At 38.4% G+C, this 16050-nt stretch overlaps 2 protein-coding genes across 4 annotated transcripts in view; both read left to right on the top strand.

Moving 5' to 3' along the window:
- The first annotated feature begins 1096 nt into the window (after positions 1-1096).
- LOC117464962 (ras-related protein Rab-5C-like) lies at positions 1097-6374 on the top strand. Of its 2 annotated transcripts, none has more exons than XM_034107752.2 (6): positions 1097-1253; positions 2160-2480; positions 2855-3006; positions 4636-4758; positions 4895-4988; positions 5351-6374. In XM_034107752.2, the coding sequence occupies exons 2-6, from the start codon at positions 2312-2314 to the stop codon at positions 5482-5484; spliced, it is 672 nt and encodes a 223-aa protein (XP_033963643.1). In that variant the 5' UTR covers positions 1097-1253; positions 2160-2311; the 3' UTR covers positions 5485-6374. The 2 variants fall into 2 exon arrangements, with proteins under 2 accessions (XP_033963643.1, XP_033963645.1); XM_034107754.2 differs by having other exon boundaries at positions 2164-2480.
- A 6172-nt stretch (positions 6375-12546) lies between these two features.
- LOC117464437 (zinc finger protein 385C-like) overlaps positions 12547-16050 on the top strand; it is a 68376-nt gene continuing 64872 nt past the window's right edge. For both annotated transcript variants that reach the window (XM_034106861.2, XM_034106862.2), the window contains exon 1: positions 12547-12656. In XM_034106861.2, the coding sequence (XP_033962752.1) occupies positions 12620-12656 (37 nt within the window). In that variant the 5' untranslated portion in view covers positions 12547-12619. The remainder of the gene's footprint in view (positions 12657-16050) is intronic.

Below are 16050 nucleotides of genomic sequence, written 5' to 3' on the forward strand. Positions count from 1 at the left end.
AGTTTACTATTGAGACTTTTGCAACGTGCTGGTTGCTGCTGTTTGGCTCGGGGGCACGGCCCGGTAATGATAAACTAATGCCACGGGCAAGGCCAGGCAGGAAACATGTGACTTATCAGTAACTTTAGACATCGTAACACAATTTTAAACGAGATTTTATTGTAGATTATACATTTTACTGATACCAATTGTATGATATTTACCTTGTTAATTAAAAATAAAAATATAAAATATATATATTTTTAAAATATATATTTTTTAAATATATATTTTTTTATTTTATATTTTTTTATTTTATTTTATTTTGTGTATGTGGGAAGAGGTGGGGCGACGCCCCTAGTGCCCCTATGGGCCGGCCGCCACTGGGGTGGGGGTGTTAGTTGTAGGTTCTCCTGAAGTCGACAACACTCCTCTTTCTTTCCCCCACATTAAGGAAGAGATTGTTATGAATGTACAAGTGGGAGGCCTGATTTTATGACTAGCACTAACACTTCATGATGGTGGAAGTCAGTACAGGGCGGTAGTCATTGAAGCAGGATGGAGATGACTTATTCGGCACAGGTACGATGGTGGTTTCCTTGAAGCACAGGGAACAACAGCTTGGCTCAGGGAGATGTTGAAGATGTCTGTGAGCTCAGCTGTGCAGTCCTTTGGTACCAACCAGGAATGTTGTCAGGCTGAGGCCCATAAGCGTTTTGAGTGTTAATCCTTAACACTGCCTTTTTTTTTTTTTTTTTTTACAACTTTTCAACTTATTTTCTCAGATTGTTTATGTTCGCACAGCCAGACACCAAATTCAAAAGTGTAATGTGTAATGTGTATGACAATACATTTGATTCTGATTCTGATATAAAAATGTAATTAAGAGTTCAGTGAGGTTATTTGATAATCGTAGTAAAATTATATTTTTAAACTGTTGTATTAATGTACGTGAAATGTAATATATAATCAATACGTTAAGAATTAATTCAATGTTATATTTCATATGTTCAAAATGTGTAATGACGTCGAACGAAGGTGTTTTCAATATGACAGTATGTTGGCTCTGCCTCTGAGGCCCAATATCCGGACATCTGATTGGCTGAAAATTGCATCACATGACTGACAAATCCAGGAAGTATTTTGGTTACCCAAGGCGGAAGCGTATATTTTACCGAACCTGAAAGTGTTTTCAAGAAAGAACATTGTTTAATAGGTCCAACACGGTTACAACTCACTATTCACAGGGAGGATTGGATGTCTTTACGTTGTTGGTAAGAACGCAAACTTGCTATGTTTGTCATTTGAGTATTTTTTCTTGTTAGCCGAGGTTAGCATGCTAACTGAGCGTTAGCCTCGAAGCTAACTTACAGTTGTTGTTTTTCATATGGTTATTCGGTCAAAGTTAGGATCAGCAGGCTAATCAGTTTGTTTAGACATTGTTATAGTCGTGCTATTAGGTCAAATACATATAAATGATATGTTATTCTATACTGTGTTTATAAAATAGTGATGCAAGATAATACAAGTTGTGTGTCATCTCAGTTATGTATGTTAAATGAACAGATAAACCTTCATAGTATCTCACCTTTTAGAAACTGTATCTCCCACATGTGATCTAACTAACGATTACATTATTTCTACAAACGTTAATAGAGTTAGGTGTTTATGTGGTGCCAACCAACATTACACTGTACACTTAATAAAGTGCACATGTATTTGTTGTTAACTGGTAAAGTAGAAGATAACCAGATGTAAATAAACACATACCAATTTAAAAATAATTAAAATAAAGGTTGAGTCCCTGTCCTATTTCTATAAACAAACAAATATAACTGGGCTGCAATATAAGACTTATTTGTATCATCAATTACTCTGCAAATGATCAATCCTTTTCTCCCAAATATGTCAGGAAAAAGTGAACAATTTGTTGACAGACTTTCAAAATGACTTCTTAAAAAAAAAAAAACGTCACCCAAAAAGGTCATGTTTAAACATCATGTTTTGAATTTAAAAAAAGTTTAATTAGTTGGCAATTTGTGTTATGTTTAAGGTTCCTTGGCAATACGTCTGGCCCGACTGGTTATGCATCATTTGTTTTGTGTGTAGTAGTTCACTGATAATAATAATAATAATATCCACTGATAATCCAGTAATTTCCCATGTTTTTATTCTTCAAGGTAGACTAGGTGACCCAACCGCTGCCCGATCCGATCTGGTTCTTCCCACCGGGAGTTTTGACCTCTGACCCCGCTCACACTCAGTACTTCCAGACTTAGCGTTAACCTGTAGTTTCAGCCCATCTCATACATAACTGCCCCTTTCTCTGTCAATGGCTGGGCGTGGTGGAGGATCGACCAGGCCAAATGGTGCTGCCGCAGCAAGCAAAATCTGCCAATTCAAACTGGTGCTGCTCGGGGAGTCAGCCGTGGGCAAGTCCAGCTTAGTGCTGCGCTTCGTCAAAGGCCAGTTTCATGAATTCCAGGAAAGCACCATTGGAGGTAAGAGACAAAAACATACCTATTGACTTTTGAAGAAGTGTTTTTTTCTTCAAAATGTGTTTTGGCTGTCTCAGTTGACAGATTGTGTGATGAATGCATGGATGAATGTATCAACAATAGTTCCAATATATTGAGTTCAGAAATGTAAATATAAAGACATTGTCACATCTACCTACAGATATTTTCACACGTCCTGTTCCCAATGCTAAAAATGAACTTGAATGCTCAGAAGAAGTGACATGTATCATTCAAAATTCAAAATAAATAATAATTGTGTGTGTGAGATTGAGAGAGTATTTAAGCCCTTAATTGCTGTGTACATGGACACTAAAACAACGTCATTCCACTGATCTCCATTATCCTGCTCTCCTCAGCCGCCTTCCTCACTCAGACCGTCTGTCTGGACGACACCACTGTGAAGTTTGAGATCTGGGACACAGCCGGTCAGGAGCGCTACCACAGTCTGGCTCCAATGTATTACAGAGGCGCGCAGGCAGCCATTGTGGTCTACGACATCACCAACACAGTAGGTTTCACCTGCAGGGAAACCACCCCATGATACACTCAGACGAGTTGTTGCTCTAGCAGTAGTGTTTTAGTTTTACTTCACTTAAGTGGCCTATAGGGCTGCCACGAAAGACATATGTTCAGTATCGACGAATCTGCCAATTATTTTCTGATTATTTTATTTGGTCAATTAAATGTCTACAAATTTGAATAATGATCACTGTTTGGAAAATCTTAGGTCATATCTTTTTAAATAGTCTTGTTGTGTCAGTCTAAAACCCAAAGTTATTTAGTTACCACAAATTATAACAGAAAAGCAGCTAATTTAATTTTCTTTATGAGGCCAACAAAAGCATTTTCTGCCATTTAAATGTTAATAATATTTTTTGTTTCTTAATTGTTTTCATATTCCTCGCTATCGTTACCAAAAGTGGCACTAAAAATATCTTGATTCACAAGTTGAGGCAAAACTATGAATATAATCAGAAGTCATTGAACATGTTGTAATATTTTAGGAGATGTCATTTAATTGTATGGCAGCTGTGTTGAAGGGTAGAGCAGCCTGGGTTCTGAGTTTACAATGAAATGTCACCTACAGTAGTCTAAAATTACACTTGTAGGTGTTCAGACATGAAGGTGTTTTGACGTCACAGTGACAATACATGTTCCACTCGGCCTGAATATAGTTATCATGTGTGAACATTCATCGCAGAGTTCCCGTTAGAATATTTTTTCTCGCCAGTCAACATGCCCGTTAAAGTTTACATCTTCCGGACAACATTTGAAACGTGCCGGTCAAAGGTCTTCTTTGTTATTTATTGAGCTTTAAAACAAATTGATATGATTCGATATTAAACAAACTAATTATAGTAGATTAACTATTCAAAAGTGTACAGTAATTTATAATAACACGGGAATAATAAACGGAGCGCTCTCCCTCTCCTGACAGCCCGTCAGTATCATGCAGCTCGCGGATCAGTAATGAGTGACCCGACAGTAAAACTAAACATATCTATAACTAGTTTAGGTAGTTTGAGAGGTCAGTAAATAGCTACGTGTGATATTCTAACCTGAAGTGTGTGTTTTGTGCCGCTCACAGTCACCGCTGCATGTGATCATGCAGAGCTGCGCGTCGACTCGTCAGCAGCAGCTGATCTCTCTCTCCCGTCAGATTAGACTTCACTCGTGTTTATGTCCATATCGATCGGATCCAGCTAGTTCTAGCTAATGATATGACTACCTGCTTATTAAAAGACACCTAAACAATAAGTGTCGCCATGCAACCGGGTGAGGCCGCAAAGTATAGCGCAGCATTATACATTTGTTTACAAGCGCACCGGAACCCCGAGGCATTACCAATAGATCAACGCACAATCAACCCATACAGGACATCTCTTTCTCCACATTAAGTGTTAGACATTAGAATGGACTATTCTTGTCTGTTACATACTCTTTTGTCTGTCACATAAGTCAAGTGGTGCAACTGATGCGGTATTGCGCTAAGAGGAAATTATTTTTGACCGGACACTTTGACCGGAGAGATTTAGATTTGCCGGTCTTCAGCATATTTTACCGGTCATAGTCCGGTAATTACCGGCTAACGGGAACTCTGATTCATCGATATTAATACAGTTTGTTGCTCAACTAGGATACATTTACAAGAGCAAAGAACTGGGTGAAGGAGCTGCAGAGACAAGCCAGCCCCAACATAGTGATCGCTCTGGCTGGAAACAAGGCCGATATCGCAAACAAGAGAGCCGTAGACCTTCAGGTATGACGAAGTACAGCACAATGAGTTCACACATTCAAAGCCTAAGTCTTAATTTATTTGATTGTAAAATTGTAATAAACTTTCCAGTGCTGTAAATGTTTATCTGTGTCCCTTAATATCTAAATGATGTGCTTAGGAGGCTCAAACATACGCTGAGGACAACAGTCTGCTGTTCATGGAGACCTCGGCTAAGACTGCCATGAACGTCAATGAGATTTTCATGGCTATTGGTAAGTTCAATTACACACATTTCAAAACAAGATAACTGACACTTACTTTGACTGACCTCACATGAATTAGATAGGTACTTAATTGATTTTTGGCCATTTTTTGATTGAGACTGACACTGGCTGTCAGATCGGCACATCCCTATTGGGGCAAAAGCAGATATATGTCCACATTACTTCATCCGAAATCAAAAGAAACATTTAATCACCTTTTTTAAATACAAGCGGTTCGCTCAAATAAGAGCTGTTTGTGTCCAAGAGATTTTAGGTGAAGACAAACTTAAAGCTTGTAAGTGTGAAGATTATTTTGTTATGCTGCAACTTACCATAGCTCTTTTCAAACATCCGTTGTCCTGTCCCTGCAGCAAAGAAGCTCCCGAAGAGCGACCCCCAGGGAGCTGGAGCGGGGGGGCGGACCAGGACAGGAGTGGATCTACAGGAGTCTGCGCCTCAGAGCCGCAGCAGCCAGTGCTGCGGGGGGGGCAACAGTGGCAATTAGCAAGGAGAAAACCATGAACTTAGTGAGCGAGCACTGAACATCGTTTTAAGGACAGCACGTAGCTAAAATCCCAGAGAGGCAGGAGAGGGCAGAGCCACTCGCCACCCTGCACTTAAACTGAGATTACAGATGAGATTATCTGGATCCTCTTTGATTAAAGGAACTTTTTTTTTAAAGAATCATAAGCTAGAAGGAATCACCAGGATCCCTCACTACTTCTCTGTCTCTCCCGCGTGTTACCATCTACCTCCCTGTTCCTCTTTGGCCTCCCCCTCCTTTGATTGAATTCTGTCTTAAAATATTATTATTTTTGAAGAGTGATGCTGAGGTTCTTTGCCATTTTCTGTATTTGTGTGTGTGTGTGCGTGTGTGTGTGTGTGTGTGTGTGTGTGTGTGTGTGTGTGTGTGTGTGTGTGTGTGTGTGTGTGTGTGTGTGTGTGTGTGTGTGTGTGTGTGTGTGTGTGTGTGTGTATATAGTACATACACATACATGTATAATGGCAGTTTACTTTTCTACTCATCCCTCTATATTGATCGTTACAATTAAAGATAAAAATACCCACCTACTAATGCGGAAATTGCATACGACAGAGCATTTAATCTTTTAAGGTTTTTGTCTTATTGCAATTTAGAGAACAGCATTCTGTTCTTGCTTAGGGACCTGGACATGACTCAGTTATAAGGAAAGCTCTAGACTTTGCTTCTCGAAGCAGGTTGTGATTTAATAGGCTACACTTCTGAAGATGTTTCTGAACTGTGCAACAAATGCAGTTGTTTGCATTCATTGTGTTTGGATACCTGTAACATCCAAGAGTTGTTAGCCTTTTTTAAAAGAAATGTGAAAATAATGTGTAAATCAAAAAAAAAAGTAATAAATAACATGCAAGTTTTGTTTTGTTTTGTTTTTAATTGTTTTGCAATGGTATGGTCAGTCATTGGAGGATGATAATTTGATTTGGATGAATGTTCTTTATTAGCAGGAGTGTTCAAACTACTCTGGTCTGGTTTAAGGTTTTATAAACGGGGTTTTTAGATTTCTAAGATAGTCTTCTTCATCTTTACATCCAGGACTATATATTTGTGTTGACCCTTTCTCTTATACTGGTATAATTTCACACATACATAGTGATATCTATATCACTCACATAAGAGATATGTCTCTTTTACCCAGTAACTAACAAATGTCTGAATCTTGCCCTGTATTATGCTATTGGAAACACATTTTTTAAATGATGGGAATTCTGAAATGCCCCTTTGTGCAGTGTGGGCCAGAAATAATCAGATGGCAGGAATGATATCAGTAAACCTTTCCAACCACTAGATGGCAGCATCACACTTTAATCTAAAGTCCCAAATGCGTCCTTTACAAGGCATGTGTGGCAATTAATGTATCATGTTTCCTTATGAGTAACTAAACACATTCAATTGGTATATAATTGCTCTTAGTCTTCAATCTTTAATTCTTCAATTGTTGATATTGAATTCAACATTAAAGTTATATTTTGTGCAAAATTGTCAATTCAATAGCTTGAAGAAAGTCTGCCAATCTGTGTGACGATATGTACATATATGCCAAAAGCTATTAGTGGCAAAATTAGAAAAAGATGTCTTGCAGAGGATCGGACCAGAAGGGGTTTGCTTCTTTTATGGCAGCCTGATTATTCTGCAGCTCATTTTAAAGAAGGGTTTTGTTTAATGAAGCGTGTACACTCTGCTTTAATGAACGGTGCCTTTTTAATAGAGGTCTGAAAGCTTTGAGCTTTAAGAATAGTTGCTTAAGAAACTGTAAATGTCATTCATGCAAAGAAGGTTTTCTATAAATGTAATAATTGCATCAGCCTGAGCAGTAATAGCAGTGAGATAGTAGCCATGCCATGCATGTTTAAATGTATCACACATTTAAAAAAGATTTTTCAGGAAATCTAATAAGAGAATACGTCTTACACACCAAAGGACCTTGAAAGTGTCCCTTTATAAAACATTTATTTGGATAATAACTTTGTCTTGATGCTTTACTTTAAATGTGAATTCTGCATACAGAACACACCCAACAAACACATTTAAACAAAATGTCAAATATGAGATTTATTTTTGAATGGTAATATAATGAGTACACTAATTGCTGTTTAACCAAAATACAAAATAAACTAATGAAGAATGATGTACAATGCAGTGGATTAAAGTATTGTCTGTTGTTCTGACCCTCCAAATTGTAATGCAATTTACAGACACACACACACACACACACACACACACACACACACACACACACACACACACACACACACACACACACACACACACACACACACACAGACAGACAGAGGCACACTCGCCTCAGAAAAAGGCAGCGTTCGGCCGCTCTTTTCACAGTAAATGATTTCTCATTTGTTGAACTGTCAGTCAAGATGTGTTCTGTCAGAAAAGAAACTCATTTCATACTTGGCCTCTGTGAATCATAATGCTGTGAGAGCTGGACTGAAATTGACTGCGTTTAGAGGAAGAGATTTGCAGAATAAAGGAAATGTGCCGTGAAAACAAATGCAGCCGGTTAAGCTTTTACATTATTTCTACTCATATTGGTTCAAGAAATGAGAAATTGGTTAAATAGCCAAAATCTAGATTTATTGTGTAGTTTTAATAACAATAAGGATTTCAGCATTGGTTTTGTGATCTTGAGCCACCAATGGGGCAATTTTAGGGTAGTACAAAAGACAGAAAAACAGACTCAGTCAAATTCTCGCTCTGATAGATTCCTTCTATCTGCCTGGACAGAAAGACATGTCATTAAATACCAAGGGCACAGAGACACGGTATCTGGATTGCATTCTGTAGTTAGAGATTCCTGATAGCGATAGTATATGTGATGCGGTACAATAATTGTCTCTTATCTAAAATGAAACATACAATGTTGCCACCGGGTAGGAACATCAGGAAGCAGGAAGCAGAATAAAGCACAATGGACAGTCGTTGAATGGAAAGCAAATGTTATGTTGAATCAGATTTTGCCCATGCTATGTTTTATTGAATATTCACACTTTGCTAACTGATTACTAAAAGCCAAGTAAAGAATGAATTCAACTTTTTTAATTTACCCATTCACTTGAGTGAAATAAGAACATATAATCCCATATCTGTAGAGTAAATATAAATCCCCTGTGACCATTTCACATTTAAAAAAATAACATTTATGTTCGCGTTTTCTTCCTTTAATCACTTTTTCTTCAAGGCATTACCACCCTCCCAAGCATAGTTCTGTTTCTGAGTAAACACAAGTGGACCTTAGTGGCATTGGCCCTCAAGGAAAGAGGGGGCGATAGAACAATGATGCACACTCAGCACATCTCACCCACAATCATTTGAATCCGTTTTTAAAGGTGTCATAATTTATTCTCAATTCCTAGGATCAGTATTTTACCGTCACATGTTTCTGTCTAACCTTACATTTATAAACGGCTAAGTGTTGACAATGTTTGAGTCAATCAATACCAAGAAGTTACTTGTGTTCTATGATGAATAAAAGCCCTTAATGGGCAGGCGCCATCTTACCTTAAATAACTCATTATACCCTACTGTCCTACTAGGGCATTGCGTTCCAAGAATGCAGGGTTGTTGGTTGTTCCTAGAGTCTCTAAAAGTACAATGGGAGCCAGAGCCTTTTCTTATCAAGCTCCACATTTGTGGAATCAGCTTCCAGTTTGTGTTCGGGCGGCAGACACCCTATCCGTTTTTAAGAGTGCGCTTAAGACCTTCCTTTTTGATAAAGCTTATAGTTAGGGCTGATTAGATTCAGCCCCTAGTTTTGCTGATATATAGGCTTAGTTTGTCGGGGACATCTTACTTCTTCTCCGGAAGTGTTTCCTTGTACGATGTGAGGGTCTAAGGACAGAGGGTGTCGTATTGTCATACTGATATTCTGTACACACTGTGAAGACCACTGAGACAAATGTAACATTTGTGATATTCGGCTATATAAATAAACATTGATTTATGATTGATTGATTGATAGATTGATTGATTGATTGTAGTGTGTTATAAAGGTGTTTGTGATGCAGGAGTTTCTCTCCCACACACTGCCCCCCCCCTGCCTGAAACGCCTCGATTGTAGTCCTTTGTTTACTTTTGCGCCATATTGACATCACTATGTAACACTTGCGTTTCTTTTGGCTAGCACTCCAACACATTGTGTATGTTAGCTAACCAATCAGAGCAGATTCGGCTCTGGTTTCAGACTGAGGGTGAAATTAGGTGATGCAGCACAGCCAGTATAAGAAAAGTAAAGCTCTTTTTGAACATTAAAGCATGTAAACATGTCACAGCAGAGGGAAAAAATACATTACATTTCATGTAATTTGTTAGACGCTTTGATCCAAAGCGACTTACATACATTCAGTACTGTGGAAAATCCCCACAGGAGCAATTTGGGGTGAAGTGTCTTGCCCAGGGACACAACGACATACTGACTGCAGTGGGACTCAAACTCGCTATCCCCTCCCTGATTTGAAGTCCAGCACACTATCCACTGAGCCACAGCCTCCCAAATACAAATATGAAACCTGAATATGAGCATAATAGGGCCCCTTTAACCGAGGAGGGTGACACTGTTTAAAACTGTGAACGTCCATCAACATGGGTGCAGCATCCTCTCCTCCAGATTCTCACTCTTTAAATGAACTACTCTTATCTTTCAAAGTGCCATCTTAATCAAACTTTATAGATGGAAAACGTTGCCATAGTGACCAGGTTAAACTGAAGGGTACGGCAGGTTTCTTACTAATTCTGGGACCAGAGGAATAGAAATGTCCTATAATGAAAGCACTCAAGATAATGAGCCGAGCATTGGTATTCACTTTGATGCCTGATTGGACTACGGCTTCTTGGAAATATGGCAACAAAATACACCATATTAAGCCATTCGTTTCAAATGTTGCTTTTATTGTGAAGCATTATTTTCAAATGTAACAAAATACGGTATTGCCATGCATTTTCTTTTTATATACATAGTGTGATAAGAAAAAGAAAATGGTTTATAATAAATTAAGTCATCTAAAAACAAAGTTATAGAGCGGCAACAATTATTTTACTTATTGATGAGTTGATTACCAGAAAAATTAAGTATTTTGATGATCAAGCAGTCATTTCAGTAATTCATGAGGCAAAAATCACAGAAAATGCTTGCTTTTCAGCCTTGAAAATATGGATATTTCATACTTTTCTCTGTTTTATATCATATTAAGGTAGTATCTTTGGGGTTGGAAGACAATTAAAGACATTACTTTGTACTGATATGGATAAAAATGTCAATAGATTATATGATTAGCAGATCGATAATGACAATAATTTATTGTTTCAGCCCTTAATAATAATATCACCTGTGTAACTTCATGTACAAAATGTTATTTATACGTAACAAAAAAACACAAAAGATCTAACACAAAACCAGCACACCCCATACCAACAGGAGACGCTGCTGTTGTGTGCTACATGTGTCCGCATGTTTTCTTTGTATCCACAAACACAAGCAGGGACGTCACTCCATGTTGAGCTATGATATCTTACACCGTTGTCTCTGGTCACACAAACCCGTGCACCTTTTATTTTTAGGGCGTCTGCCTTGTCTGCCTTGTCTGCCTTGGTCAAGCAGGGAGCAAAAGGACTTCAGTGAGAAGGACATAGCTCAAACTCCAAGTATGTTTCCATCGAGATCTATCATCGTCCGGCTGACAGCTGACCCAGACAGCAGGTTGAACGGCCGCAGCAAATACCAGCATGAGTCTGTGTCACTGTACTCCCAAACTCATCTGCAGGCATCTACTTTTGAACATGGCCAAACAATGTTAATAAGGGGCTATAGAGGGGTGGGATTGGGGGGTGATGTCTGTTGATAGCATACACACAAGACCCAAAGGTGGAGAGGATTTGACGTGTCAGGGTGATACAACATTTTCCTTTGATCCCTCAACCAATTCATCTTACTGAAGTGGCTTCTACGTGTAGGTTGTAATAGATGTATGAACATGCATTAGCAATATTTCAGTAGGTCTTTTTCAAATAACTTAATTGAGGTCACTCAAAAATGTATTTTCCCTGGACAACATTATCAAGTAATGAGACAGAGGTATACTCAACTGGGTTTACATATAATGTATACTCTTCATGGTGATTATTACAAATCCGTCTGTTGTATATTGTCCTCTCTAAACATGGCATTAAAAACTACAAATACCACCATGCATCCCACCTTACAAACAAGGTGTTGCTAGTTGCAATCCAGTTGCATTATGGTTGCATTTTACTGCTATTTCTTTTAATCTACTGTCTATATGTTGCCTTAATTTGAAATGTATGTTTTTTAAGAATTCCTCATGAAAAAACATATGAAAATGAATGATGTCAATTTAGAAGCAGTGGCAGCGTGATATACACTTGTTTGTCCACATCATAGCACTGACTTCAATGTAGGCCTACCACTCAGTCCATGTTGTGTTCCCAATTTGTAAGTATCTTTCTAAATTATTTTTATTTTTATGATTTGTGTCAATGTTTTTTGAAGAGGCAAAAACCCCATTATGTTATGCTCTACTATTCACTGTCTCATATTGTTGTCTTAGAGCTAAGCAGCATGTTGAAGAAACAATCACACTTAATCAAAATCTATTCTGAGTATAAAGTCTGTATTATTGTGTTATATATCAATTATTGTAGATGTGCAGCTAATTTGTAATACTTTGTATGCTGCAGGGTAGCTTGTGAATGTTTCTCCTTGTATAAGTGTTGTATATATTTCACATTATTATTTCAAATCTGCAAAGTTACTAAAGATATTAAATACATTTAATTGGGTAGAAGTACAGGATTTACCTCTGAATTGTAGTGGGGTATACGTTCAAAGTTCAAATTGTAATTGAGTAAAATAATTGAGTACTTAGTTACTTTAAACCAATGGAATGGTTGTTCCTCTGCTTTAATTTGTCCTCTCCCTCTCCCTCGTTCTCGCGCGCAACGTTTTGGTATCTCAGTCGCGCAGGCGGCAGTGGCACAGCGCGCGCACATTATCCGCGTGGTTTATCTCGGATTGCTCACAGGACTGAAAAGCCTGCAGCTGAGCTCGCTCTGTAATCAGTGACACCTGAACATGGACAGCAGCAACGGAGCAGCAGTGAAACACACAGGTAGGAAAACGCTTTTAATTCCCACATGTCGAGGCGGTGTCATTTTGTCCGAAGCTGTCACAAACCAGCAAATACACTATTAGTTGTGTTTGTAACGCTACTCGAGGGACAACAGTGTGTCTGCAGGTGTTTTACTTTTCTTAAATGAACACATTTACCCTCTTTTGTTACGATGAAGCTGTTGCTGCCTTTAAAAATAATGTGGTTGTTGTCGTTTTTGAACCAACTTGTTGTAAGGCTGTGAATGTTTGAGCAAGACTGGCCAGGATGCAAACATGTTACCCTTTATTTTAAGTTGAGCTTTCAATTTGTTATCTTTACTTAACTCTCGAGTTTAGAGTTAGAGTTTAATAAACATTATGTTTTTTCATACGTTTTTCTTTATTTATCATGGTTCATACTAGTGGTCTTTCAGTGGATGGAGGTCAAATGTGATAAAGCAGGTTAATGAATTGAGTCATTATCTAAACCTTGGACTTCAAGGATCTTACACATACCCACAAAGTAAAGTTGTGAATGTTTGTGTTCCACATTTTCACACTGGTACATGTGTGTTCGTATGTGATGCTTATGTTCACCATCTTTATACCTTTAAAAAAAAATACTATAGGACTTATTGAGGGTGACTGTTGTATGTGTAGGCGTTTTATTCCTCCATCTACACCTAGACTGAATAGAAAAATACTAACTCTTAGTATTGGAAAAAACTGAAAACTGCTTATGTCTTGTTATGTCCTTGGGAGAAGAAAGGAGTGAACTTGGTTATTAGTGGTTATTCTCTTGATGCATGCATTTATATTATGATCTGAAAACAATCAAAAAGGCCCAAGATAAAACATGTGTAATGTTGGTTTCGTCAGGCCAAAAAGTAAAACAGTAAATACTGACAATTGAGAGATTTTTATTTAACATTTTACAAAAAATAATGATTGAATCACTTATCTGACTTTGCAAGTAGTTACAGAATCCTTTCAGGTCTGAATTATACATAATGCAATGTGTTGAAACACATTGTGAGTCAGCCTTGCTCACATTTCAGCTCATTTGTGTTTTATCCTGCGGTCTTTCACTGTCCTTACTGAGTGTTGCCATGGCTTACTCAGCTGCTACTCAATTTGAGCCGAGTATACCCACTTAAACGCCAAGCGTTGGCCACATCATCTTCTTCATCCTCTTTAGATGACCTTGCTCTCCTGCGTCCCCCTCTGCGTCAGTTTCAAACCTAAATGGCTGCAAATAACGCCCGCCTTCCCGCCTGCCAAGCACCGCCGCAGAGATGTTCTTTCCCACTGCATGTGAGCAGTCATTTTCACTGTGAACAAAAGGTCCTTGATTCATCAAATCCCGCACCTCCTACTGCCCACTCTCCAGAGTGATGCTGTAATTTTCACTAGCACTGCTCCTGTGTGATGTGGGGAGAGTCCGTAGTGTTTTTGTTGTACCTTGTGTGATTCTGGTGGTGTTTTGCTGTAGGTGTGTTCACAGCTGGGACACACTTACACTCTCCAAGCAGCATGATGACTCAAATTCACAAAATGAGCCTCCTAAAAAAGGCTAAGCCGGTTTTGATATAGAATATTTTAAACATAAGATAAACTCATTCTGCTACATACACTTTACATTAAACATGTTGAGGAACCAGACTGCTAACAGCTTTAATTGAAAGGCAATAGGTAATTGATTTGGGGCTCGTTTTAAAGAAATGACTCTGACAATGAGACCATTTTAAATCCTCAGTCAGTGACAAACCTCACTTTCACCAGAACAGTGCACAAATGATGTGAGAGGTCTGGTTAGCTTCTGAGTGGGTATACAAATCGTGGTTCAAGGCCACCCAGAGCTCTGTGAACAAAAAATATTCTTAAAGGTTTTTTAGGGAGTAGAGGACACGAGCTGCCTAAAAATAAGAGGACAGATCCTGTCCCCTGCACACATAGCTTAATATTCACAATGGGGCTCAATGGCTTCATAAGTCTGCTTTGTGACATGGCAGGCAAATGCAAATATGGAGTGCATAGTGCTGAAATCAAATAAACAAGAAAAGTAATGGACAACCGTTTTCAAAAACCCTGCAAAATGTGCAATAATAACATCTAATGAATTACAGTGAAAGCCAATAAAAACAAATGTGCTCCTACGTAGGCCTGTCTTTGCTACTTAACCAGGAATATACTAAATGTACCAAATAAATATATTATTTAAACAACTCACAGTAAATTGTGTATTCGTTTGGGACTATTTTCTGCTGCAGGATTACTACGCTTGTGATAATTCAACTGCAGGACGGTGAATGTGGGATCTACTTTATATTCCCTACAGTGCACAGTTAATCTCTGAGATATGATGGGTGGATAGGCCACTCTAACCATCTTCAGCCACCTCTCTGGAATGATATGAGAAATCCAAACATTGATCTTCGCTTTGTGATGTGTGGCCAGGCCCTTGTTTCTTCAAGCAGAGCCAGCGTTTACCCTCACATGAATCAGGGTTTATACTCTTTGACCCCATATATAGCACACATCTCATCCCTGCACATGGCTAGGTCCCATTCACAGATTACTTCTCCAAACAGTGGTGATGAAGTTGAGTGTCCAGCCTATCACACCCCCCCCCCCCCCTAACTTTCCCTCCCACCTCAGAGCAGTGTCCTCTGTACTTTGGCATTTGGCCATCGCCGTCTGTCTCAGTAAAAACCATCGGCTGTGAAATTGAGAATAATCATGTGGAACGAGATTGGGACCGGAGCAGCTTGAGCTCCAGCGCTTCCCTGACAATGGACTCATGGCTCCTGCTGATAAAGTCCACCAGGGATTTAACAATAACCTACAAAACCCTTTTTGTTGACGTGTGAAGAATATTACTTTTGGTCTTTGGTATGACGAGTGAAGATCTACAGACTCGTCAAGCTTGAGCCTTTAGTTTATCACTCAGATCTGTTTATTGTTTAAATATTAAGGAGATTTTCAATTGGCACTCATAAATACTAAAACGTAACCTGTGTGTTAATAATATTTCACTGAAAGTATTCAAGTTTGACTAATGAATTAGGCACACAAACCTATTTTTCTCTATCTGATGAGCCTCTGGATAGTTGGCGAGATAAAATACAATTAAACTATGAAATAAAAAACCTAACAAAACATTCAAACCCCATGAGAAAAATACTATATGGAACCAAAAGGGTAAAGTGTGGTAATCCTATTATCTCTGCTGCACTTAGCAACATTATTGAATGCTAATGCTAACATTATCATATATTGTAGTGCTATCAGAAAGGATAAGTAGTCAAGTTTAATGTGTTGAAATATACGAACATCTCACAAAGTTCCCTATAGGAATATATGTTTTGAATAAATGAACGCTGTGCTCGGATTTAATACTAATACGCTGTCAA

Source organism: Pseudochaenichthys georgianus, chromosome 19 (assembly GCF_902827115.2).
Source record: "Pseudochaenichthys georgianus chromosome 19, fPseGeo1.2, whole genome shotgun sequence".
Taxonomy (NCBI): Eukaryota; Metazoa; Chordata; class Actinopteri; order Perciformes; family Channichthyidae; genus Pseudochaenichthys; species Pseudochaenichthys georgianus.